General features: G+C 48.9%; 1 protein-coding gene across 7 annotated transcripts in view; it reads left to right on the top strand.

The window, feature by feature from the left end:
* The window catches only part of LOC125709461 (histone deacetylase 4-like), a 94,273-nt gene extending 77,497 nt beyond the window's left edge, over positions 1-16,776 (top strand). For 3 of the 7 annotated variants that reach the window (XM_048977937.1, XM_048977933.1, XM_048977936.1), the window contains exons 24-28: positions 5,487-5,605; positions 6,159-6,292; positions 12,462-12,546; positions 12,624-12,765; positions 14,329-16,776. In XM_048977937.1, the coding sequence (XP_048833894.1) occupies positions 5,487-5,605; positions 6,159-6,292; positions 12,462-12,546; positions 12,624-12,765; positions 14,329-14,368 (520 nt within the window). In that variant the 3' untranslated portion in view covers positions 14,369-16,776. The remainder of the gene's footprint in view (positions 1-5,486; positions 5,606-6,158; positions 6,293-12,461; positions 12,547-12,623; positions 12,766-14,328) is intronic. The other 4 variants (XM_048977940.1, XM_048977939.1, XM_048977941.1 and 1 more) reach the window with 2 other exon arrangements.
* Positions 16,777-27,082: the final 10,306 nt, after the last annotated feature.

The following is a 27,082-nucleotide window of genomic DNA, read 5'->3' as shown; positions in this document are numbered from 1 at the left end:
CCATGCACCACCACCCCCCCACCCCCCAAAGCCTACCAAACCCTTGGTTTTGGCTGGGTCCTCGGTGGGTCTGCGTGATAGCCAGGCTCAGTGGGACCCCCTGCAGTGTGACCTCACAGTGGGCTGTGGCCGTGACTTTCCTGCGCTTAGAGAAGATGCCAGGATGACCTAACATCCTGCCAAAGGCTGTGACGTCACTGCGGTCTCGTAACCTGCCCCAGCGTCAGTCGTTTGCGGATATCTTTGTGGAAAATAACATGGCAAACACAGGGAATGTTTTTTCCCAAGAATAATCTTCAGGCACCGCCTGGACGCCCCGGGGTCCTGCATCTCCCAGATTCCCCTGGACGCCTTTTCCCAGTGAGGTCAGGGGCTCCTTTGAATCCTCATGTGCCTAAATGATCTTCCTATTCCACATTTGATAGATGTTTATAGACGAAGAGATGAAATCGGGTGTCAGGACCAGTTTGGGGGAGTTGACCTCATCTCCCGCACGGACTCTTTTATCCGGAACCTTCTTGGCGTGCCGTCTTTCATGGCCTGCCAGCGGAGCTGAACCCTATTATCGCTGCTGCCTTGCTGGACCTTTTAATAACTCTTCCCTGATCGCCGCGGGCGACGGCCGATTTGTGACGGTGCCCCCGGGGGCTCTTTGAAGCAGGATGCGTTCCGCCCCCCCCCCTCCCCCGCCACTCCGGGAGGGCTCTGCAGGTACGCAATTGATATTTCCCTCGGTGGCTGCCGACGCACGCTCCTAGCTTCTCACGCGGCCCCCATAAATCTCCCCCAAGAGCCCAAGCGCATCCCTGATAAACGGCCGTCACCTTCCGCCCACCGTAAGTGGAGCCAGCTGGGGGCCGACGCTCAGAACCGACCCGGTTATGCATCCTCTCCTGTGCATCCCTCAGCACTGTCAGGCCTCCCCATCACAGACCCGACACTTTAAGGCCCATTTCAGCTTCACATAGGGCTGATGTGCAGCTCTGCGGGTTCAGATTCTGTGTGTGATCAGAAGGTCACCGGTTCTAATCCCAAGGTCAGCAACCCCCAATGGCTCCAGGGACTGGCTCTCCCTGCTTTCTCAACTGTACATTGCTTTGGATAAAAGCGTCTGCTAAATGTAAATGCATAGGAATATTTTCCAGTTTCATTTACCTTAATGTTTTTATTATGTTTATACAAGCATAGCCTGCTGCTTCTGGTTTAAATGGATCCTAGTTAGGCAGATTGATTATAGTGGTTGTGTCCTCACTCTGTCCTCGTGCTGAGTCAGGGTCTGCCTCTACTCCAAATGCCCCCCCCACACGCAGTGCCTGCGTGTCTATGCCGGTGTCGCCCCAGTGACTGCTTCCAGGCCCGTGATCTCGTTTCCCGTTTATACCAGCATACGAGTCCGGGATGGCAGCAGACTGGCAGGACAGGCAGACCTCGCCCTGTGTCCGGACATACCGAACCGGTCCGTCATCGGCGAGAGATGTACACCCTCCGTGTCACGCAACCATCTCTGTTTTTAACCTCGCAGTTTATACACCATCCCAACCCCGAGAGACCTGAAGGAGGAGAATGCCTCAGCCTATCAGATCATTGATCTCAGGTGGGGGGAATTGAGAGAAGCCGGCAGGCAGGCAGCACCTTCTTTTTCAGCCTGGGGAGTGCCACGTTGCATTTGCTGGGGCTTGAGCCCAAGATGGGGCGGGGGGGGGGGGGGGGAAAGATAAGAAAATTGGCTCTAATGAAAACCAGAAGCCGAAGCTCTCTCACCCTGAACTTGGAAACGCAGAGGAGAATTGAGCTTAATTCAAAGCAGCCTTCCACTCTGCCAGATGACAAGGCTTTGAAGTCTGCTCTTTTTTCTCTCTTTTTATTCTTTCTTTACTTTTTTTCTGATGACGGGAACCATGAGTTTGACAGATAGCCATGTCTAGCATTAACCCTTTCTGGGGTTTCCGTCATGCGACGTTCGGAGGCCCAGGGCATGTATCTCCAGTTCGGGACACTGCTTACTGTCCACCGCTGATAGCTGGGAAATCTGCGTGGACGGAGCCTAATAAACACTCGCGTTTTCACACCATATAAATATGTAGGTGTGTCTCTTTCAAAGGCCTGTCTTTGTGCTGGTCTAAAGTTTACAATATCTCCAGCCCCCACCCAGTGCTCCCCCCTCCCCCAGCATAACCAGATTATGGATGGGAAAGACCTTTAAGGAGAGGATGGAGATAAACTACAGAGCGTGAATCTATTTCTCTGTATTGTTTTTCAAAATGCAGAATGCGTGGATTAATTCCAAGGGCGGGAGTGAAATTCTCCATTTATTCTCTGAAACGGGGGGGCGCGGTTGGAGGTCTTTATCTGGAGAAACGCTGCCAGAATCCTCCGAGATCCTGTGCCTTTCCAAGAGCATTTGGACGCCCCGCCCTGCTTCTCTCTGACCCGATCCTTCCCTCTGAGTCACTCCTGGCCAGCTGAGGTGAGGGCAGCTGACCAGCGCCCCCTGGAGACGGTGCCTGACACCGGCCCGCGAGCCTCTCACCTTATCAGCCCAAAAAAGCATCCTTGGAAAATGGAGAGTGACTAATGCAAAGCGATTATGTAAATCTTCTGTGAACGACAAGCCTCTAATTATCCACAACGGTGCTTTATCATAGGTGAAGCTTCCTCAGCTTGGATCGTTTAATAAAGTGGATTTTTTTTCCCAAACACAAGTAGGCATGACGGCAATGAGAGCGTCTGTTATGGTGACACCTGCTGAGGTGCTGCGTCGCAGGTTCATCGCCGGTTTGCCTTCTTTTCGGCATGTTTTTTCGTAAGAAGCAGTGCAGCTGCGTTACGCATCCTTGGTGCGACATTCTCTTACCGTTCCATCACCCCGGATAAAGTTTGTCATTTGTTATTGGTAGATCCGCAAGGCTATATGGGAGAGGGGGCTATTGTTCTGCTCTGGAACACGTCGGGGACCCTCCCTCCGCATGCTCATTTATGACGATGAGACCCCCACCTCCCGCTACGCTATGACCATGAATTTTTTTTCTCCGATGAGGACCAAGATCGCATCCTTGTCCCTGCATGCAGACCCAGTGTACAAGCTAGATCTGGGGTCGGAGGTCACTGAGATGATTTTGACACATCAGCCTTATTGCTTGGATTTAAGCAGTCTGTCTGGTGAAATTTCCTACTGGTGTGATGGGGCGCCCCCTACAGGCTGATCCAAAAACCCTGACTTTGGTATTTTCAGTTAAAAAAGCTAATAACCGTGTCCGCAGTAAATCAAACAGGCTTAGGGCTGGTATCGTTAATCCCTTTCCAAGACTTCTTTTTAATATCTGTAGTTAAGCCTGTCACTTGTTTTTTCCCACCCTTCTGTATGGATATACTTCAAGACTCTGAAGTGAAAGTTCAAACTCGATTTGATTGAGAATCCATGTATCTGCTTTCCTCATGGTTCTCGGGGATCCTGAAATCTTTGCCAGCTCAAGGACGTTGATACCCTTCCTGCCGTCTTCGTAAAGCTTTCACGTCCATGCAGAGTCACAGGAAATTCCGTACCCTGAGAGATTCTGACCTTTGAAGGTTGCCCAGATTAATTAGTGTGGCCCTCATTTTCTGTTTATTTCGAATAAATGCAGAAACAAACAGCGAATGGGTATGCGCAGGGCTCGTAAAGTTCAGACAGCATCACGTAATCGGTCAACCCTTTTTCATCTTCGCACAGACGACGTCTGAGTCAAACTCTAGAAGGAGTGCTCCTCAGACACGCCGCCGAGTAATCGGTCATTGTGGTTTTCATTTCTGCTGCGTCGTAGCCAAGAATGTGATGATATTAGCAGTTCCGATGAAGCTTGACAACCACCTCTCTGCTTGGGGCAAAGGGGCCCGCAGCAGGGGGAGGCAGGGCCCCATGGGGGAATTGCGGCTAGCCCTTCTCAGGGCCACGGCTCTCCGGTCAAGACCCATGCATCTTTGCTGTGGCCGGGGAGCTAATTTGTTGGTTTTCCAGGGCAGGTTGGGAGGTGGTGTGGTGCCCGTGATGACTGCCATGACGGCCATGTGGGGAAAAAGAGATTTCCTCTGGTCTCTCGCGGGCATCTCCGCCTGAGCAGCCCCTCCCAGGCATGTACGTCTTTGTACTTAACTGGCATCGTGCTAATTACGACTGTCAGGGTGAGTTTGAAGAAACGCAGGGCCTTAATTTCTGTGTCACGCGAGGGTCCAGCCAATGTACGAGTTGACAAATCGCAAGTCCCGTGTGTGTTTGAGAGCAGAAAACGATGAACTCCTGCAGTTTTCATCTGCATGATTATACATTTTAATCTCAACGTTTGCCTCGGGTGGGACGTTCCTTCGAGGTTTGAAGACCACCATTTGATTTAACATGCAGACAGCGACAGGTCGCTTGTGGAGTTTTCCTTACACAAAAATGTTCTGAGGGTCCGAACAACTAAAGGAGGTGGGACCAAGACATCTGATTGGTTGGTCCTGCCTCCTCTAGTTGTTTGGACCCACCTTCTCTACAATCTGATTGGTTATCTCACTGAACCAATAATTTATTTTTCTGCCCTCAGAAGATTTTGCATAGGTAAAACTCCCACAAGCCAATGGGTGTTAGAAACCTGATCAATAACCCTTTCATGTGCCGCGTCAGACGGCATTGGTTAGTTGTTTTGTCGAATGCCATCAGCTTCCTTGGAAGTTAGTGTGGAATTGAGGTAAGGATTTATCATGTGGATTTACCCTCCTGCGGCGCTACTCTCTCTTTGTCCTTCTCCCTCCCCCATACCATCACCGGCCTCCTCGTCACACCACGGTCTGGAACCCTCGGGTGGCTCCTAAAAATACCCACACCCACACCCTGGGCCAGCCCTGGCAGCCCGGGTGATGCGGCATTCTGCTCCGTGGCCTCTAATTGTGGCTGGGGGTGTGGGGGGTAGGCAGCTGCGTTGGGGACCGAGAGATTGAGCCCTAGACCACGGGCCCTGCCCAGTAGAGAGCCAAGTCACGAGCCCGGCCGCGGCAGTCAGGCAAGTGCCGTGTTTGTATGAGTACCGAGCCTTGCGCAGCTATGGTCGCAATACGGGCTGCGGCGTGGCAGTGAGGACCACAGCCTCACCCCCCCAGCCAGTCCACAGAGTGAGCCGTATTTATATCAGATCGTCTGCTTTCTCTCTGGTTCTCACGTGTGATGTGATAGACGATGTCTTACAGGCCAAATTCGCCAGTCACACTGATAATCCTATAGGGCGTGACCTGATCTCCATTGGTCTGTGTGGTTCTGCTCAGTCAGTTGTTGCTGGTTTATTGGGAATGGGGGAGGGGTCTCTCAGTGTGTGGGGGGAGGGGGGTACGGTGAGCCGCAGAGTGGAACTTGGACTCGATCCCCAATGGTTCACCCTCATAACCAGTCAGTATGTCTGAGGGCATGGGGCGGGGTCTCCTATTTCTAGGGAGACTCCTGGTCTTCACAGCTCCTGACCTGCCTCCCCCCCTTACAGGACCGTGGTGATGCCCATTGCCAACGAGTTTGCCCCAGATGTGGTGCTGGTTTCCTCGGGTTTCGACGCTGTGGAGGGCCACCCACCCCCCCTGGGAGGATACAGACTGACGGCCAAATGTGAGTCCCCCCCCCCACTGCCTTAGCCTGCCTGGGAGAGGGAGGAGGTGGCCAGGGGTACTGTATCATGACCCGGCCCTGCGGTCAGAGGGATTATGGGATGTGCATGTCCCTCGCAGGTCAGAGGGATTATGGGATGTGCATGTCCCTCGCAGGTCAGCTGTCTTCTCAGTCGCATGTGTCATTTCTCATCGCCCCATAAACCACAGCCCCCACTCCTTTCTGGAAGGGGGGGGGGATTTCTCAGCTGGGATGTCTGACTGATGTTAAGTGGCTCATTACAGATGCCGCGGCCCCTGTACCCCCCCATTCCCCTGGCCCTCATTTCATTAGTACATTTACCCTGTATTAAACATCAAAAGGCAAACCAAACCCAGAATCCTGAGCTGCCCTTGTTGACATTAAACCTGGTTGAAGTGACACGTTCAGGCACAGTGACCACCCTCCCCCACACTCTGACCACCCTCCCCCACACTCTGACCACCCTCCCCCGGCCTGGTGCGGTTCAGCCTCGACCCTGATCCGGCTGCTGATTCCTGTTTTCTTGCGCCAGGCTTCGGATATCTGACCCGACAGCTGATGGGGCTGGCCGGCGGCCGTGTGGTGCTGGCCCTGGAGGGCGGCCACGATCTCACCGCCATCTGTGATGCCTCTGAGGCATGTGTCTCCGCCCTGCTGGGGAACGAGGTGAGTGATGGCCGATGATTAGGGTCTTCAGTATATTTAACACTATGTAGATAGAGATGCACACGCATATGCAGGACCTGCATACACACACACACACACACACACACATACACTCTCATCTCTCAGAATGTCCCCTATCTGGGAGCCCTTTGAAACTCTTATCTGCGGCACAGGACCAGGAAAAACATGGCCCCTCCCACTGGGCATAGCTTTGCCAGAGTGTCAAAGAAGGCACTGAGATGCCCCCCTCCGATGCCAACATAGAGTCCCGCCTCTACTTCATAGCAAAATGGGGTGTGGCCTTAGGCAGAAATGGGTGTGTTCATGGGGAAAGGGGGAGTGGTCAGAAAGGAGGCATTTCTGTGGCCCGCAAAGGGGTGTGTTCATGGGGAAAGGGGGAGTGGTCAGAAAGGAGGCATTTCTGTGGCCCGCAAAGGGGTGTGGTCATGGGGAAAGGGGGAGTGGTCAGAAAGGAGGCATTTCTGTGGCCCGCAAAGGGGTGTGGTCATGTGCAGACTGGGGTGGAGTGGGGGCAAGGCTTAGTTCCTGGGCCCAGTTGGTGCATTTCCAAGTTGGAACTTGCGGCATCCGAGTTGGGTGGATGGGTGGACGGAGGGTAATGGCAGGAGTGCGTGGGCCGCGGCTGTGATTGATGACACGCTGCAGACTAAGTGCGGTGCAGAACTGGGTCTTCACTCTGGGGCTCGTGGCTGCACTCTCTGCTTTTCTGGCATCTGACATTGCAGAATTAAATTTTACAGACTCGCCCCTTTCCAAGATAAACGACGCGCCGGTGGGTTATCGGCACAAGGCCCGTTCTCCAGGGACTGGGGGGGCGTGCTGACGACTTGCATGTTTAGCTGTCGTAAGTACATAAAGACTTAGAGGATGGATGGATGGATGGATGTGCGGCTCCCAGTAAAACTCTGAGATGTCCCAGTTTGCCCCCTGGGATACCCACATTGCTTGCTTTTGTCCTGTCTGAAAGCACAGGGGGTGGGGTCTTTTAAAAAAAATGCTACAGTGACCTCATACGTATAAAATGCGTCCGACAGCCTGGCGGGGCTGCACAGGGCCGGACAGGCCTCAAAAACAAAACGGAAAGTTGACCCTTTTATTTACCCCCGGGGCACGATTTCTCAGTCCCACCGAGGATCAGCCGGTCGACACGCCCTCACAGCGTCTGGTCCAACGGGGCAGGGGGAGTCCGGGGAACGTGTCACAGGGGTGTCAGAATGCTCCGCTTTGTAACACAGCCCCTGTCGGGCGGATGATGGTTAGGGAGGGTGCTCTAGGCGGTACAGGATCGGCGCAGAGTGATGGTCCAGGCTGTCCTACAACGTGGGGGTTTGGCGGATCGGCCTGTTTGCTTTGCTTGCTGTGGGGGCCTTGGACAAGGCCGTAAATCACTTCCAGGGTCCATAAACGTCAGGTGCCCCCCACACACACACACACACGTCAGCCCCCACAGCTTGTGCAGATTTCGGGACAGGAGAAAAATAAACACAGCGATTAAAATGAAATAACGCTAACGCTGTTTCGCTAATGAAGAACCTGGCACGGTGCCGTTCACTTCCAGCCTCTGGACGAGCTAAGGGGGCCTTAGTGCCTGAGGCCTGAGCTACACGCTCACTAAGGAACCAGTGAGCGATCCTGGGACCCTGGGTTTGCTCTGGGACAGGGGGCAGTATTTTGTTTCTTGTCTGTTTCTTTATCCCCCTGGTTACATACATACTTCGCCAGTCCTGACAATGTAATACCTTTTCAGATGTTTATATCATATCCTGTGTCGGCCAGGAAGTGACACGCGCGGTCAGTACCGCACCTCCCTCACCCCGGTGCAACGACGGCGGGGCACATCTGAAAGAGCTTAGACCCCATCAGCCCTGCAGGATGGGGTCACTGCAAGCGAGGCGCGATTGTATAATCAAAGGAAATTGGGAATCGTTTGAAGTAGAAGGAAGTGGTTGTTATACAGCAGCTTCGGTGTCAGGTTTGACGGGGGTGTGCAGGAATGCGTACGCACGCACATACACAAGCATTCGCACACTCACTCTTATTCCCATGGCAACCTGTCCCCATTTATCAGATGGTCACAGGCAATCGCTAATGGTGGAACATAAGCGAACAGCACAAGAAGATAACCCCCCCCCCAATCAAACGAGCATCTTATCACAATCATTCCCAAGCCGGTGATGTCACAGGGCTGGAATGCATCGACTGCATGTGCGCCATAGCCCTCGGCGGACAGCTGTCCGGTCAGCCTCTCCCCACCCTGACTTCTCGCATCTGCGCCCGGTGACCTGTACCCGCCTTTGACCGGCTGAGAGGACACGGGTCACTCACCCCAGCCGGACCGCTGCGGTTCAGATGCCGGTGTGGTCCGTTGACCATATATCGACCGTTTTCCTGACAGGATACCACACAAAAACCGAGTGTCTTTTTCTTCGGTACTGAGTTGCGTTTCCACTTATGTTCCCATTGAAAGTTTTCGAGTCAGCCCAAACAATGGTTAATGCCTATCTGCCTAGCCCCATAACACATCAGCGAGGCATTCTTTATGAAATTAGTCAACTCTGAACATATGACTAACCGGCGCAAGCCCATGGACAGCTTTTGCCATCGAAATTGTGGTTGTTAACTCGTTATTTATTGAATAATTGCTAATACGCTAATTGCTCCCAGTCACGGATGCGGTAACTTTCTAGGTTGGTGGAATAATGACGGTAAACACGGGGCATTTTCGTGGCGGTCCTTGGAGTTTATAAACACCGTGTTGTCGTCAGGAACACCTGGAAGAGGTTTCCCCCGCCTGACGGAGGGCGCTAATAATGGCTAACATCTTAGATGGATCTCGGGTCTCTGTAAACATTCACTGTATCGCCACGTCAGTAAACAGTCAACAGAAAATGCTGCTTTCCTTTAGTCGTTTCCAGATAAATTTCAGGATAGATCTTTCTAAAACATCCTTCTAGACTTCCTCCTTAACGTACAGGCCTTGTGGAAAGAAATGAGCTTTTTTATGCACTGTGATGGTCATAGAGGACCCAGCCACTCTGACCCGCTTCAAACAGAACCACAGGCGCAGGTCACATCAGAACCTCTCCATACCTGCCAGGACGCTGAGTGCAAGAGGACAGACAGGATGCAGCTCAGGGCGTCTTTGTCTGATAGGGACTAGAACATAGAATCCATGACTGTCGCCCAGAACCACCACATGGCACAGAAAGTTGTTCAGCTTTTACCTTTATTTATCAATCAATATGTTTAGTAGGTGCTTTTATCTGAAGTAGCATGCAGTGACGGACAGTGAACAGGCAGATTCTCCGGCCCTGCTGAGCCGCACACCCAGCGGCGTGCTTTTACGTAGTCGCAGCCAACCCGCACCTGCACTGAGTACCGAAAGCGTCAGCACCCTCTGATCAGTCAAAATGCAGGGAGATAGCGGTGCTCTGCATCGATATGCATGAATCATGCACATGGATTATGCTGTGCATGGATTAGCTGAAGGAAAAAATGTCATTTTACATATAATTCATTATTATAAGAACTGCGCTGTAACTTGAATATGTTATTACCTCCAGGTTGTATGATGAAGATAGACCCTGAAAAGGAACAGCAGATCGATTAAAAGGTTATTTAAAATTCCAGGTACTGGCAAGAAACAAACGTTATGCTATATATATATATATATATATATATATATATATATATATATATATATATATATATATATACACCAAAAGAACACTTTCATATAGCGATTCTCAACTCCTGAGTCTAATTATCGTCACAGCAAGTTCTGAAGTTGGAAATGTAAGTGTTTTAAAACCAGCAAGCTCCTACACTGATCCACGATCAGATTTCCCAGCCCAGTCATAGAATTAACCTGTACAAATGGGTCTTAGGTCTGCTTAGTGTAAAACTAGCAAACACTCGACCAATCCAAGAAGCCAAACCACAGATGTTAATTTAAAATGCACTGGCACATCCAATCAGATTTGTGGAATAGACATGAATTGCAGAGCGTGCTGCCCGCTTGACCACAGTGTTACTTTAAATTTATTCTAGCTTATAGGGTCACGACTGACCTGGCATGGTAAAAATTGAGGTTGAGAACTGTTACTTAAGCATACCTTGTTTGTGAGTCATATCTGTGCTTTTGGCTTTATGCATCCTCTACACAGCTTCCTGTAAGAAGCAAAGTTAATATAAGGGTCAAATTAAATCACCTTACAGGATAAAAGAGATAAAGAAATGTGAACTGATCTGGACATGCAGTAGTCATACACAAATAGAAATAACTAACCCAAACCGTTATTTCCCAATAGTATCATCTTTTTTGTGGGTGTGACTTCGTTTTGTCCACCCGCTGAATAACATTCTCTATTAATGGTTCATGCTTCTTAAAAAACGCACTTAACATAAATACCAGGGACCGGTATCACAAAACTGGATTCCTTGCTGAGCCGGATAACTTTGCAGATAAGTAACGGTAACTCTGGCTTTCTGATCGCTGGTTCTTTTTCAAGCGGGACTCATCACCACAGTAATTCATGCTACAGAGCTAAACGGCTCCAGAGCAGCTTAGGTTTCATGATCCCGGATCTCGGCGTTTGGACCAATCAAAGATAAGTAGGTGTATTGCCTGCCCTAAGAAGCTGGTTTTCCCAAACACTCTGGCTTGTCCTGGAGTTTTTTTTCGTACGGGATTTGACAAAGAGGCAAACTCTGCTGTAAAATGAGATATTAGTTCAGCATTTTGAGTTGATAGAGACTCTTGCACACCCCTTGTTTTCTTGATTACGTGTGAATTTTATTGATATTTGAATGAGTACATCACACCCATAACAAAACTTAAATTTTAAAACTTAAATAAAACTTAAACCAGCGTTTCCTAATCCAATCAAACTCTTACACTGTCAGTGATCCTCTGCCCGCAGCTCCGGTGTTGCTATTTGCCTTTATCGTAGTTTTGAATTCTTCATATTTTTCTAGTCTGAATCTCTGTCCCACTGCACTGAAATGCAAAAAGGTCATAGCATGCATCAATCTACACGCATAATTCGAAATTACACCGCCACCCTAAAACAATGGAGGGTGAACAAGTTGTTTTGTTAAGCTATTTTGTTAGTTACTGGGGGGAGGCCCGTGAGTGGTCAAAGTGGGACACGGCCTTTTATGTATATTTTATTCATGTGACCCGCAACTTGTATATTTCATTATTAAATCCGATCTGCACATCAACGTGGCATTATCCTGCTAATAAGCACTGGGGGGGGGGGGTTCAGGTCAGGGGATGAGGGGCAAACTTCAGTCCGCTGCCTCACATATACAATTTAACTGGCTTTGAAAGGTCAAGCCATCAGCTTACAACTGTGGTCCAGCCAGCTCCTGAAAACCTCCGTCTAACAGCTGCATTCAGACTATTGTGGGTGCTTGCAGGTGCGGATGGCAAAGTTCTGCCGCTGTCCAGTCACCTCCACCAAACAGCGGGTTTCACTGCTGTTTTGCTTTGTCCACATACTCCTGGATATGCTACTTTTCGCCCAGTGTGTCTCTTGGGTTCTTGTGCCCGTGTCCATGTGCGTGCACGCTCTCGTTCCACTTGCCTGCCCCCTGCCTTCTGAACCCAGAGGTTAACGAAAGCGCTGCGCCCACCAGCGGCCACGTCATGGCAGAGCGCAATGCCGGGATCTATAGTTCCTCTCCCCGCCATCTTCCTCCCATTTGTCCTGATCAAGACGAAACCCCCAGCCTGTCCTGGAGGCATCAGGTCTTGCTTTTCTTCTGCGCTCTGGGCCACAGAGCATTTCCCCGCAGGAAGTATTAATAAAGCCAGGCGTCGCATTTGGTGTTGACCCAGTGAGATGTTTGGCTATATGCTTTTAGCATGGTGGTGAAAAAGAGGAGCCGGCAGGGAATGGAATGGTTCTGGATGGAGCACAGGGCTTGCCAGACCGCGACCTCCGCTACAAAAAAAAAAAAATATATATATATATATATATATATTTTGCGATTCATTATGACAGAATTATAACTCTAGACAGGGACCCCCCCTCCCCTGCTACCCACACTCACATACCAAGAACAGACACATAAATGTGTTATGATGGTTGCCAAGGGGGCGTGGCCTGCGATTATAGGCGCGTGTCTCCTTCCTTGGCAGCTGGAGCCGCTGCCCCAGGAGGTGCTGCAACAGAGGCCCAACATCAATGCTGTGCGCTCCATGGAGAAGGTTCTGGAGATCCACAGTGAGTACCCGTCTACAGGAGCTGTGGGAAGTCAGTGAGCTCCGTCCGGGCTCAACATCTTGCCCCCCCCCCCACAGGTAAATACTGGCCTTCGGTACAGCGACACGCCTCCACGCTGGGCTACTCCCTGATCGAGGCCCAGAAGTGTGAGACCGAGGAGGCGGAGACCGTCACAGCCATGGCCTCACTGTCTGTGGCCGCCAAGCAAATGGAGAAAAGGTATTGAAGTGTCCCGCCCCTTTAGCCACGGTTCCCGCCCCTTTAGTTTCCCCCCCACCCTTTAACCCTCTCTTTGCCCCTTTAGTCCTCTTCCCCACCCTTTGTCCCTCTTTCCCTCCACTTTAAGCATCTTTCTCCGCCTCTTCAGCCGCCATATTTCACACACCTAATGGAGGCGCGTAGACCCGTATGTCAGGTGACCTTGGTGATTCTCAACTGGGCTGTGCTACTGAGCTCAGCCGGGGCTTTGATGGAAAACATCCTGGAGGTATCGCCCCCAAGTGGCAGGAGCCTTTGAGCACCCAGGCACTTACATCTGGCCACTGACATGCCCGGGGTAGATGCAGGGCATCGTTCTCGCTAACCCTAACCCTAACCCTTGTGCCCGTCGATTATCCCATAGCTTTGAGAGACGGCGCCAAGGATGACCAATCATATCTTTCTTAATTAAGGCACCTAAGAATCACACGTGCCACGTTGTCAACATGGTGAGGTCACATGGCCCATGATACAGATGGTAATTTGTTTTGGGGGTGTGAGGTTGGGCTGAACTAAAATCGCCCAGCACTGGGACGAGCAGGTCCAGGATGCACCAGAAGCATCTGTCCACACTAGAAACATCTATCCATGCAAGAGAGAACGGAGTCTTCACTCCTGCTGCGCTCTGCTATGCATCCCGATTGCATGCTCTCGTGTCCAAGGCGATCTTAGTTATTCCACGCATTTGTTTGGCTGGATATTTTATCGAGGCACTTTCGGTTAAATTCCCTGCAAGGGCACGTCGGGGACACGTCCTCAGATGCTTGTGCGGCGTGCAGTAATTTATTTAGCTGTCTTCTTCACTGTAGCTCTCGCCATCTCCGCCCCCTAAACACGGCGGGATCTCAATTTATGCCAGAGTCACATTCCAGAAACATCCGGCTGAATTTTAAACAGTGGCGAATAGAAACCGAGTAACTGCAATTTGAATTGTTTCGAGTCGCGTCGAGTAATTTAAAGAAAATAAAATGTGAATATTTGGAGTTGTTATAAAATAGGATTCAGAATGAGAACATGCTGTACTGTTTGGTCCATTCAGGGGGGGTGTCAGGCAGTATTGGGGTCTTCAAGCTGGTCTTTTCGACCCCTTTGGGCGCTTGCAAGTTTCAGAGGATGGCTTTGGGGCGCACGGTGCTCCTGGGTCATCTTATTGTCCTCTCCCGTAGCTATGTGTGACTTATTTCTGAGCTGGTTGGATCTTACCCTTGCTACTGCATCATGTGACTCAAAGGGTTGGGGGGCAGTCTTGGGGGCTCCGCGAGTAGAGGTAGCAGGTCGACAGAGACTTAACTTGCAACCTGTGTGTCACCTGACCAGGCAGCACTGGCCCAACCTCTGCGGGGCCGTACGCAGTACTTTCTGGGATGTTCTGCTCGGTGCTGAAACTGCTCGATGGTCCCTTTCTTAACGTTACCCGGGCCTGCGGCATCGCTGACCACAGTGCTCCGTCCTCACTCACATATCTCTCTCCTCATGTGACCTTTCTTTTGGATTCCCCTGTTTTTCCTCTGTCGCCCCCTGCAGGCCGGAGGAGGAGCCTATGGAGGAGGAGCCTCCCATGTAGTGGCGGCCCAGGGGGGCTGCCTTGAGACATCCACACGCAGAAAGGGGGCAACATCAGAGTCCACGACTCCACACTGCCCGTCACCTATCTCCGTTTCTTTTTAGTCCCGCCTCCCCTTTCCCACTTCCCCTTCCTGGCTGCATCCTATTGGCGGCAGCTCACCGGGGGGGGGGATGGGCACAGCGCCTGAGAACGGGGGAGCCGAAACGGACCGAAGACAAACTGAGACTCCGCTCTGGAGTAACGCGTGCAGACCCCGGCGGTGGAGACTTTAGGCCTGGTCCGCGGACGGAGCGGTTTGTTTTACGCGGGATGCGGGAGCCGTGCTTTTGAGCCACCCGACGCGGTCAGCAAGGTGCACCCTGTCGCCGGGGCAATGCACAGCGGCCCCTCCCTTCGTCCCATCCTCGGAGTTTCCGTCCCCTTTATTGAACGACGGGACTTTACGAGAAACAGATCTCATTCCTTTCATCCAATTTGATAACTACTGCTTTGAAGGACACGTCACGGAGAACCTGGGAATGCCGGTGGGATGAGCACCGGCTTCCTGGGGGAAGAGGACGCTTCTCGCCGTGGGTGCCTCGCTCCGGCTTTTGTAAGCATGTGGGGAAAACCGAACGTTTGTGCCTTTTTTTTCGTTTTATGTTCCGTTTTGTTCGTTTTTAAAAGACCTAGCTGGTTATTGTGATGAATTCAGATGAACGTTGCCTTAAATATGTCATGTAATCGAGAGAGCCTTTGCCCCCACCCCCAAGTCCCACCACCCTGGGATGGACGGACACAGTTCTGCCACAGAAGGACAAGAACCGTCAGCATGTGGGCAGCCTTTGGTTTACGCAGTTTTGGAGGATTTTGCCCCCCACCCAAACCCCCTTATTTCCACCTAAACCCGTTTATTAGTCCCTTATTAAGGTGTAAATGAACTGGACTGTAAGGTAGTTGCCGATTTAATAGGGGCCAACGTTGTGAGATGGCATCCGAGCTGACGTGTCCCTCTGACTGTTAGGGTCACCCATGTAGCGCCTGTCCTAACCCTCGACCAAATAAGAAGTCTGTTTTTCTAGGAAATTAAGGAGCATGTCCTGTACCATACTGTACCGTACCAGAGCAGCTTGCCAGACGCTGTTTAAGATGCTAACAAGTCTTAGTAGAGAAAAAGAAACAAAAATCAACAAAAAAAAACAAAGCATGAGTTTGCTTTCAGCTGAAGTTTTGTGCCACTAGTTATGCAAGCTTATCGGCGCGGGCCTGAGGTCCACGCCGGCGTACGGACTCTTTTACACTTCGGGGGGGAATTGCGGTCGAGCTTCTCCCTTCTCGGCGTTCATGTGTCCGAGCTTAATGGGCGAGCAGCTCAAACCGTCTGTCTTGATTAGTTGTTTTTTTTTCCCCTCCTTTTTTGTTTAATTTTCTATTTCTTCTTTCCGCTCAAGTGACTGCAGCTTGGAGTGAGAGAACCAGGCTCCGCTTGTCCCCGGGTGCGATAGTGGGGGAGCCGGCGGGGTGTGGGACTCGGGTCCGACACCAGGCTTGAGTAGCAGAACTGTTCCATTGGGGATGATGGGTGTGTGTTCTTGGACAACCTGCATGAGATTTAGAAACTGAATACACTAATTCTATATGAAATAACCACACATAAATGTTTGCATTAATATGTATATATTGTATACGTATAAGGCATATATGTATACAGGGATACATACTGTAAACTGATCATTTTTTGTGACTTTGACTATTTTTTTGGTCTGAGAAGAATAGAGACTGACCTCAAAAGGGGGGTCCCAGCTTTTTAGATTCCAGTGAATGTTTAGATTCTTGGCAACTACCTTATTTTATTGAGCTCACAATCAGATATTACAATCCTTCTGTGCGATGCGATAAAAATTGCAACGTGAGAACGGACGCTTTTGCCGTTACCGTTGTCATCTTTCCTCAGCTGGCAGGAGATTCCGTGACATGGTTTCCATGACAATTCCAGTTTTTTTTTTTTTTTTTAAGACATTTTTATTCCCGGTCATGTGTATTTTTTGACTTGTACAGCATTTATTTTTATGATTAATTTTTGTGTTCTCCTAAGAATGTTTCGGGGTTTCTTGTTTACGCGTTTTGTTGTGTGTACAGTTCGAGATTAAGTTCGCGCATTTTGCGGATTCCGTATGGATTGAGTTCAGACTTTCCGGTCGTGGGATTTGGCCTTGGGGGTCTAGGAACGGTGCAGTTGGACTCTTTTGCATTGTACCAATTGTGTATTTACTATATGTTCTGTTCATAGTAGATTTATATATGGAAAAAAAATCTATAAATATATATATATTATATATATATATATAAATATATAAATGATGCAATCTTGTTTAAAATTGTCTTGCAGGGAGATGTTCCCACATGTCAAGTTTGGCTGGGTGTGCCCCCCCCCCCAGTAACCCCCCCCCCCCCCCCCCAAAGTACGCACATACAGTAGCATTGCGCTTGAATGTCCTACTGTTTTTTATTCCTCAAACTAAAGCATGCTAATACCTCCTGTCCTACCGAAAAGGCACTGCTACAGATGCAAATCTCTCCAGGATGGAGTAGTAGGTGTGTCGAAAGGTCATTTCTATTGCCAGAAAATGCTGTCAATAAACTTTCCTTTCCAGACATTCACCAGCCACATAGGTCAGGCAACAGCTATGTAGTAGACATCTGTAATTAAAGGTGTTTCATATTTGTTCATATATCCTTTGCTTGTTTAAACTTACTGCCGTAGTTCGTGAAAGCGCAAAGGAAGTTACATGCATGGTTCTACCCACTTCACCGCTCTCTCTTCTTGAACACGCCCACAAACCGTTTGACACGCCCACAAACCGTTTGACACGCCCACAAACCGTTTGACACGCCCACTAATCTTTCGAAATGTCCACAACTCCAGCCTGCAGAGACCTACACTTGTCTCACAGCCTGACTCCACCCCTGTGAAAATGAGCCACATTCAATTGTAAGTGCCCCCCCCCCCCCCCGCATATCTTTCCAGCCACAACAGAGGCAAGCCATAAAGTTACGACTTCTCATCCTCGATCATTTCCTGGTTGTGAGCTCACAGCCATGAGGGGAGGTGGGGCTCCTTAACATGCTTGTTTTCCTGTGCGTGAGAGGGGGTAGGGACCTGCCTTCATGAAGTACCCAGCATTACCCGGTGCTTGGACGCTCCTTGGTGCTCTTATTCCGTACATCGTATCCAGGGTGCTCTTTCATCCCTGTATCCCTCGCAGCTGGGACATTCCAATTTTTAATCGTTGACCCTAACCCCCCCTTCTTTTTGTTTCTGGTTGCCTTCTCTTGACCGCAGCATACTCTGAATTACAGAATACACCCCCTTTCCTCCAGCTTAGTGACTGCGGGGGCAGATCTCAGCACACGGGGAGGATCCCGCAAGCTATATCAGTCAGCACACTGAGGTTTGGTCACAGCCAAGTATGAATCGGTCGGTTTTTTTTTCCCCCTCTGGTGGAGAGGAGTTGCTGATAGGCAGATAAGCGTCACATGGTTTCTTGGCTGCCGCGGGACTATTTTAACTCGTGTTTGGCTAGTTCCTCTGCTTTTTGTCTCCAGGGGGGCTTGGAGGGTCCACCTCGCATACCGGGATTGAATTTGAATCCCCTGCATGTCACCTGGCTTCTGCTTTATTCTGGGCCCGGAATCTACCTTCTCTCCCCCGAAGGCATGTGGGAAATGCCACTGAGTGGCTGGGGGTCACCAGGGGCCGCGGCTCACAGCCCAGCCTGCCTTTGGCTGCCATCTTTTCAGTCGCCGCCTTCCAGGCCGGGGCACCGTGCGAAAGTGGCTCACATTACCAGCTGTGTGTTCCAGGAACGCACTGATGGTTTCTCCATTACTCAGCAGCTGGGGTGAGTTCTGTGGAGGGGGGGGTTCAGTGTGTTGTTAGTTAATGCTGTTAGCTAGTGATGAATGGGTCCCAAAGGATTTCTGCCCCCCCCCCAGAAAAATCTAGCCATGTAGCTTTCAATCAATAAGTTCAATGTGGCTTTGTGGTACTTTTGTTGTTAAAAGAAATTTGCCCCCCCCCCCACCTCATAACCAGTGACGCTGTGGCATTTTCACCTGCTTAACGTCGGGTGTGTGACCCCACTGTACACACCCATCCCCCCCCCCCGTTCCTCTGTCCAAGCTGCTGTAGTAACTCTTTCACAGCATTGCTTTAGCTAGGAAAACATATTTTTTAAAATGTCGTGGCTGACTGCCATGTGCACGTTATGGGGTAGCTGGGGTCTAACTCAAGCTGACACCTTACACTGTACCCACCCCTTGCCAGCTTTTCCAGAACATTCTTCAACATCAGTCTTAGCGAAGGTACTTCTTTTAACTTCTGAGTTGTTTTTTTTTCCATTAATGATTCAGTCTGACTGGCTATTGAACCAAGCAAGTCTTTAACTTTATTTCTGATAACAATAAAGACATTCCACTGTGTTTTTTTCCCCTTCTCCCAAACTTCCACTTCGCCATGTACCATTCCTTCTTGCCATAAGAGCCGGGCCTGATTGCTTTGTGTTTATTTGAAGGGTCCAGGTTGTATCAGTGACGTTTTGCCGCGTCCCACACCCCCCTGCCCCTGTAGCCTGCATGGTTTGTGTGTTCGCATGCCTGTCTGTCCTTTCGAACACATTTTGCACAGCAGAAGAGCACTAGGTGGCCGGTGTGTTCTGCAGTGTCGGAACGCGAACGTCAATGACAGTCTGATCCGATTCCTTTATTTTTGCTTGGGGAACGAGGAGCAGACAGACTCTTCTTGTCTTTACAACATGTGCTTTTTACTTGTAATGAAAACGTGAACCTGGAACTACTTAAAACGTTTGAATATTTTACGAAAACCTTTATCTCGCACTTGTGACATACAGACGATAGATTTTATCGTATTTATGTAGATTGTTATAGGTAAACTACACGAAATACAAAACCTGATAGGCTGCCTGTGTTTTTCAGTTTTTTTTATTCTGTTTTTTTCTTTACTCTGTGGAAGTTCTTGGGGTGGGAGGGATTAAGAGGTGATGGGGTGGACGTTCTGGAGAACATCTGGAGTCTACAAAGGGCTTTTTCCAGATATTGGACAAATACGTCGTCATCAGGTCGTCTGAACCACTTCAGCCAGTAATATCTGCGACCACTGTGGTTTAACAACATTTTACATTCTTTAAAAAGCAACAGAAAAGTATAAAAAAAAATCTCGTTTTCATTGTTACAAAGCAGAGCTTTTATTGGGACCTCTGACAGTTGTCTATGACACCAACTATAAAATATCGGGATTTTCAAAGCAAACACGCCTTGGTTTTGATTTTGTGGGATACATCAGGTTATTTTTTCTCTTGATCTGAATGATGCGCTGACGTTTCACACACGCACACACACGCACGCAGGCCTAAATCCATCCACGCGAACTCTCACATATCGTGCCTTTGATTTACTGATCCGGATGTGTTAGCGCAATGTTAGCGCAATGTTAGCTTACGCGCTGGCACAGTCCAATCCCGGCCCTAAGAGGTGACTTTCACCGTCAGCCGACGTCTCCGGAATCCGTCCCATTTTCTCGCATGACGGGCCTTAGCATCCGAGTCTGGTGGCGTTTTGTCTCACTTGAGATTCGCGGCTGCATCACGGCCACTTGGCGGCGGGGCTCACGACTCCACACGACTCGCCGTTCTCTCGAAAGAGTTTGCTGGCTTATCCTTCCATTTACATTGTTTTACATACTTCTATTCTCTGCATTTTGAGGTTTTTTAAGGTTGCTTGGTATCATACTGTTCTGTTATTTCTACATGTTGATTTCGGTATGAACTGATGTATCGATGGTCGTGGGTCCCATTGTGCTAGCTATTATCTTGTAGAAGGTATTTTTAAGCTTGATTTTACATAGTTACTTTTTCTTGGGCTTTACATTTTCTTGACGGGCAAACAGATTTACTTTTTTGCATTTTTTTAATATCTCTAATAGCCGACCTTGTCTTTTTTTCTCAGCTCCACTTCGAGACAGTTGTTGGACGTCCAGTATTTTTTTGAATTATTCTTATTTTTTACCAATTTGACGAGTTGTCATTCTTGTGGTGTAAATAAAAATGTTTCACTTAACAGCATGTTTCCCCCCCCTTTCTTTTTTGATCCATATTACGAAGCTCCTGTTTGTCACTTGATGGCCAGACAACTTTGTAATTAACAATAAATACTTTGCTTAAAAGTCACGCTCGATCTTTCTTGTTTTTTTTTTTTTTTTTAATTGCCTCCAGGTTCACATTAGAATTTCAGACCAATTCCAAATAAACACTTCACCAGAACCTTCTTTCCATGTACCCATAAGTATTATTCACCGTCACCAGCCTTGCCCCCGCTTCTGAACAGTTCTCGATTGACGTAAGAAATCCGTCCCACAAACGCTTACGTGAGTCAAGTTTTACGCAAGTCGGATTTACCTCCCTATGCCACTCAAGACACTTTTTAGCAAATGACACGCAATTCAAAAGTACGCTAGTAATATGTAAGAAGGGGCACACATTAAATGGAAGGATAGTGTAAGTATGTTGCGTTAATCCTTCCATAAACGATTTTGTCAATATTATTTGTGTAAATCCGGATTTATTCAAGTCGATTTCTTGTAAGTCGAGATCTGTCTCTGAGCTTTGTTCGCTCGGCTCTGACACTTCGCAGTCTTTCATTTGGAAACTAGAAATTACAGTTTAGCCGTTTGCTTTCAGCCACTTGCCTGCCGCTTTCATGAGATGCGATTTACAGTCATACACATTTTTGCGCTTGGATATTTTAGGGTGTTACTCACATTAGGCCAACATTTACCAAATATGATGACAAAGGGATCACTTTGATCTACGGCAGAGGTGCTGCATTCCCTGGAACTTTTGGCTGACGAGAGTATGCAGGAACAAATGCGTGAAACTCCCAAGTTATGTGGTGAAATGCAGGACTGTCCTCTTACACGTGCAACATGATAAAATGAAAGTCCGCTGCGTCGCATACTCAATAAATCCATGGGGGCCGTGTGTCCTCACGCCTACATTGACTCCAAATAAGCTTCAAAATAAGAGCATCAATCATGAACTCTATTGTACTGTGCAATAGCACTTTTCCTATATTTTCTTCAACACCAAAAGTTGCACACTGATGACAAACGTGCGCCTGGACCCGGGAAGGTTAAGCACAATGTGAGTGCCGACCAGCGGGGGTAGTGGGGAGGGGGGACAATTTTGCTTGGACGTGGTACAAGGCACCTGGGCCAAGTGTGTGTACGCGTTTAACCTTGAAGCTGCGGAGCGCACAGCGCGGTCATGCTGCGACGTGAACACTACCCGGGCTCTGCCATCTCTACCGTGACCACATCCTGGCTACATGCGGAGTAACGAGGCCCTAATTAAACTGGGCAGTCAGTCAGTGGGGACATTAGAAAGGATTTATCATGTAGAAGGGGTCCCCGTTTCATGTGTTACTTGGGTCAGCCAATCATATCAGTGGTTTCTGGTCATGTGTGGCAGTACAGAGCCCACACAGGCTGTGAGTAAACTTCAGGATCCCCCCCACCCTCAGTTCTCTGCCAGTTCCCCTGTGGTTTGAGGGCTTCTCTGGTCCATACAGACAAGAGCCTTGAAAGGTAGAAGCAGCCCACGGAGACCCCCTTGCCCACAGAGTGACGGCCCGCGATAGACGGTAGTCGTGAACAGGCAGGAAGGTCACAAAGCAAAATAAATGCTGGCAGGTCAGTGCTAGAGACGCAGCAGGATTGATAGTCGGGGGGGTTGAAACGTAAACAGCACTAAGCTTTCTTTGGGCCAGTCAAATAAACCAGCCTCCGTAACTATTCAGAGGCTCCTGTTCGACCCCAGATTTACAGCTGAGAAATCCCGGAAACGAATCGCAGAGATTCAGCGTAAAGTTGAACATTTGAAAGATCAACGTGTCTTTTATTTTAAAGATAAAACAAACAAAGGGGACACGTCGTGAAAATAGGGAGTCAAACAGAGACCAAGTGGTAATATTTACACTTCTGTGGGTTCAACAAAAGACCTCCCTGTAAGCTCCGTGTGCACAGAGCTCAAAACCGTTAGGATGTGGGGATGGGGGGAGCGTGGGAGGGTGGAGTCGCTCTGCGTGGAACGGGAGGCTTGAACTCCACAACCCCGCTGTGTACACTCTTGGGGGTGGGAGGGGTGTCCCTGCTCTTGATTTAAGACCCTGGGCTTTCTGATGGCTCTTGGCAGGAACATCTCCTTCCCACAATAAAAGCGAGGAGAGATCCTTGTGCGGGTGGATGCCGGCAGAGACCCGGCTATTTAGCGGCCCTGTGGCGGCCCGTCCTGCCTGTGGCCCCTGCTGGCCAAGGCCCCCGGCTCATCCTTCCGCCTCGGGCCCCGCTCTGTCATTACTGTCCCCTCCCGTCCCCTCTTGTTCCCAGATGTGTCGTCCTGGGCTCCCCCCCAGCTGTAATTACAGCCCTGCGCGTTCGCAGAAAACGACAGCTGCCCAACGGCCCCGAAATTACAGATTGCGGCCCGAGAGAGGCGTCAGAGATGACTGGCAAGGGAAAGGGCACACAGCCTAACCCCCCCCCACCCCCAACCTGTGGGCCCTATGAGGAACTACAGGAAATACATCAGCTATGCTAAGAGATGCACTACAGATACACTGTGACGATGGGGCACAGACACGGCCTGTGTTCTTCTGTCCCAGGATTACCAGTCACTGTTCTGGAGTTATATTAATATGGGGGGGGGGGGGGGGGGGTATTAGGAGAGTTTTTCAGACATGGCTCAACCAAGCTGGGGGGCCCTCGCTAGCCAAACTGCGGCCGGGCTTTTAGAACACGCTCCGTATTTGCTTTTCCAGCCATCTGTTTAGTCTGGAGGCTGTTGCCGAGAGCCAGCATTCGGCTCAGAGGAACCACCTCCCTCCCCGGCGCTCGCCGCACCAAAGGCCCGTCCTCCCGAGGTCTTTAGCGTGTGCTATTCAACACGCGTGTGAGGCGAGGGCATTGTCGGGAGCGATCGGCTTCACGAAGTGGGAGATCAGAAAAGATTCACGTCAGGCCCACATTGTATACGCCCCCCCCCCCCCCCCCCCGGCACGACCAGCCTCGTAAAGAAGATTGTACATTTTCGCCCTAAAGGCTCCACATCAGGAACTCATTATTACCCACTTTAAGGCACAGTGCCCCCCCAGTGCCAAAACTTACTGTTTGCTTTAACAGCAGACTTAATGATGATCCCGACAAAAATATTTCAAATCGTGCAGTTAAGGGTTATTACTGTTTTTTTGTTGTTACGATTATTATTATCATTACCGATTATTATTATCATTACCGATTATTATTATCATTACCGTGCAAGATTCCGACTCCAAACAATTTATTTATTATGGAACAACTCTACAGCAAGTGAGCAATTTCTTGTGCATGGTAACCATGGGTTATTACCCAATTTTGTGCAATTTAAATTTAGATTGGGAGAGTAATCCATCCTTGATTCATTGACATCTCCACTGTTTGTAGATGCTGCATTTTTGTTACAGATGTTGTTACAGATGTTTAAATGGAAATGGAATACCTGTAGAACTACACTGATAAACCTTAATTTTCAATTATCATTCTGCACTAATGAAGCTTCCAATTCCATTTCTAGAAGTCTTTTTTTTTTTATTTAATTTTAATGTTCAACTTATTTCCACAGTCTGCCACCAGGGGGCCGTGCTAACAGGAATACAGGCTGCCATGCTCTGGAAGCTGGAATCAGTGGAATGAGGAGTTTTCAGTGTCACGAGTTTTTCACCATGATCCTGGACACTCCATCTTGTTTTTTTTTTCACCCAAAGGGGTAGCAGGTTCCTGATAATTCAGGAACTGGCCCTAAGAAGTGTCAGTCCACATCCTAGGGTGGGGGTGGGGTGGTTGCCAGTCTTGTAACCTTGAGAAATCTACTAAAACATAATAGCTTCAGTAAATTATCCAGCTGTGCTAACACCCGACCAGGTCTTGTGTAAAAACAGCAAGCGCTGTAAGTCGCGTTGAGCTGAGCCGTCTGGTAAATGAACATAAACAAGGTCAAAAACTCCAGGTATAAAAGCAGGGAGGTGACGAACTTGGCAGGCGTTCAGTGTGATGGAAAGGGGAAGCACAAGCTACTGCTTTCCTGGACATATAAACCCCCTCTGCCCCCGTGACCCTGCATGACCCGTCTGCTAATGAAGAGAAAAGTGACCTATCTTGCCAACATGTCACCATGTGGTCCTTACTGATGCCAGATCAGATTTCAGTGAGAAGGGAAAGCAACAAACTCATGTGTAAGGCTGGTACTAATCAGCATATAGCAGGGGGTGGGAAGCTGTCGTTCTGTTTAATATTTCTGTCTCCACTGGCATGTGTACAATACTTTGTTTTTGCATCCATGCACGTATTTGATTATAATAACAGTAGAGATATATATATATATTTAAAAATCATGACAACTATATACGAATGAACTGGATAACCAGGCAGCCACGTGTGATGTGCTGCTGGGCGAGCTGGATGCACTGGGCAGAACCGCGGAGATGGGTAGGGCTGTGTCTTATGACACTCTGGAAGCTGAACAAAAAAGCACTTATACTGGTGGAAAATCCAGGTGTCGGAGGAGCTCGCGAAATGTATGCGTGAACATGACGTGCGGCCGCTTCCTGGCTATCAGCCCCAGCTCCGTGGCAGCTTTCCCTGGCTGGCCTGCATCCTTCCCCTGTCTGTCACAGCCTCCTTCTCCACCGGCCCGCTACGTTACACTCGTTTTCCCCCCCCCCGAGGAGCTGCGGAAATTTCTCTGCGATTGGGCTTTGGGCTCCTGGATAAGAGAGGTTTTTGGGAGGAGGAGGTGCAAGAACCAGGTGCTATGCAAACCATGGTCCAACAGCCGGAGAAGCCTTCCAGGTCAGAGCACCTCCTGAAAGCCGTCCTCACGAATCCACCTTTGGTCTCCGGCTAATGCTGCCTGGGAGTCGCTTACAGCACCCAGCTAGCTCCTAGCTATGCCTGTCTAACAAAAGCAGCACCATTGGGAATATCTGTGTCATGTAGGGACTGTTAAATATGCCCTTGAGAGGTAAAGTGGGCTATCCCACATTTTCAATTGGATAAGTTGTTATTATCTAAGTCATACCTCTGTGCTACCTATGATATATATCTATTGTAGGGTATACTGTAGGCACACAAATTTTTTGAAAAAATATCGACTTTGAAGCTCATTTTCTCAAAACTTTGTTTTTGGGGGATAGCCCACTTTACCTCTCAAGGGCAGAAATCATAACTGCACTAACAAGTTCAGTCAGCGCCGGGCGCATTATATAACAGATACTGCTGCCTTATTAAATAAAATGCTCGGAGTACGACTACAGAAACCTATTCTAATACAGGATCCACAAAGACCAACATCAAAAGTATGGTGTCAGAGGGTCTGTATTAAGATGAAAAAAAAAGTAAAACAAGTAACAATGTAATATGCAAGGATGCTGCACATACTGCAGTGGCCAAACATCTGCCTAATAGCACTGTCCTTCAGCAGGAGAATAAACACTCTCCATCTGAATCGCCAGAAATCTACGAATTCTATTAGCAGATTAATTCCTTGCCAATGCACTAATTTCATCTTTTCATGTGAACCCCTTTTACGTAACATCAAAGTGCAAGCTCGGGGCTACGTAAATGTATTTATCCGCAAAGCTCAGCAGTCCGGCTTTTTGAAGAATGTTGCTGAAATGCTCCATTTTCTATTTATTTGTTATTCAAAGTGACTTCGCATGTATATATTGTAAACAGTGCGGCTGCAAAAATATCCCGACACCTGTTTACAACAGTGGGGAATAAAACGGGGGGTATTTATATCTGATGTTGTCAAAGCCTGGGCTAATCAGACTTAGCATAAACAGTCGCGTGGCGATGCTATTGATGTTTTATTTTTCGCAGAACCGAATGACAATGCAATCGCTGAGTCGTACAATCTGTTTTTGTTGTCCTGAAGTGACTTTGAGATCCTGCCGGTCCTTCCCGTATGTCACGTATAAATATGGCTAATTGGAAGTGGAAGACCTTCAAATCCGGTGACACAGTGCTAGTGGGTGTATATGCGTGCGATAATGTATACATTAATTTGTGGGGACCAAATGTCCCCACAATGTGATAAAAAAATATATTTTTGACATTGTGGACCATTGTGTGTGTGTGTCCCAGCTATGTGCTCTGCATGGGGTAGCACTCTGACCAGGATAAGGAGGGACAGCTGGACGGGAATTCAAAATGAGTCCTTGCGAAGAATAAATCACATTTTGCATGGTTCCATAAGACAAAATGCCTCACCGACCGTCATTCGCGACGGCATAGGAAAGAGTTCGACAGGCCTATTGGAGGGACACTACTAAATTTAAATACAAAGGCATTTTTATTTCTGGGGAGAGGTAAATCCAGATTAAATATTGGGCGGGGTACTTCCAAAGGGGTCCTATGCCCATGGCCGTTTGTGGAGTTTATGCTCTTGACCCTACAGAAACAAACAGAAAGATATTGCTTATCGTCCCAAAAGGAGATCATGGCTTCTTATGTTTTTTCTTTTGATGTAACGAGGGTAAATGTGGTGGCTTGTTCTGACCTCTCCGAAAACATTTAAGGTACCATTATGCCGTCCGGACCAAATTAAAAAGATGCGCTTATCT

This window comes from Brienomyrus brachyistius, chromosome 16 (assembly GCF_023856365.1).
Source record: "Brienomyrus brachyistius isolate T26 chromosome 16, BBRACH_0.4, whole genome shotgun sequence".
In the NCBI taxonomy this organism is placed as follows: Eukaryota; Metazoa; Chordata; class Actinopteri; order Osteoglossiformes; family Mormyridae; genus Brienomyrus; species Brienomyrus brachyistius.
This window is presented reverse-complemented; position numbering and strand designations above follow the sequence as displayed.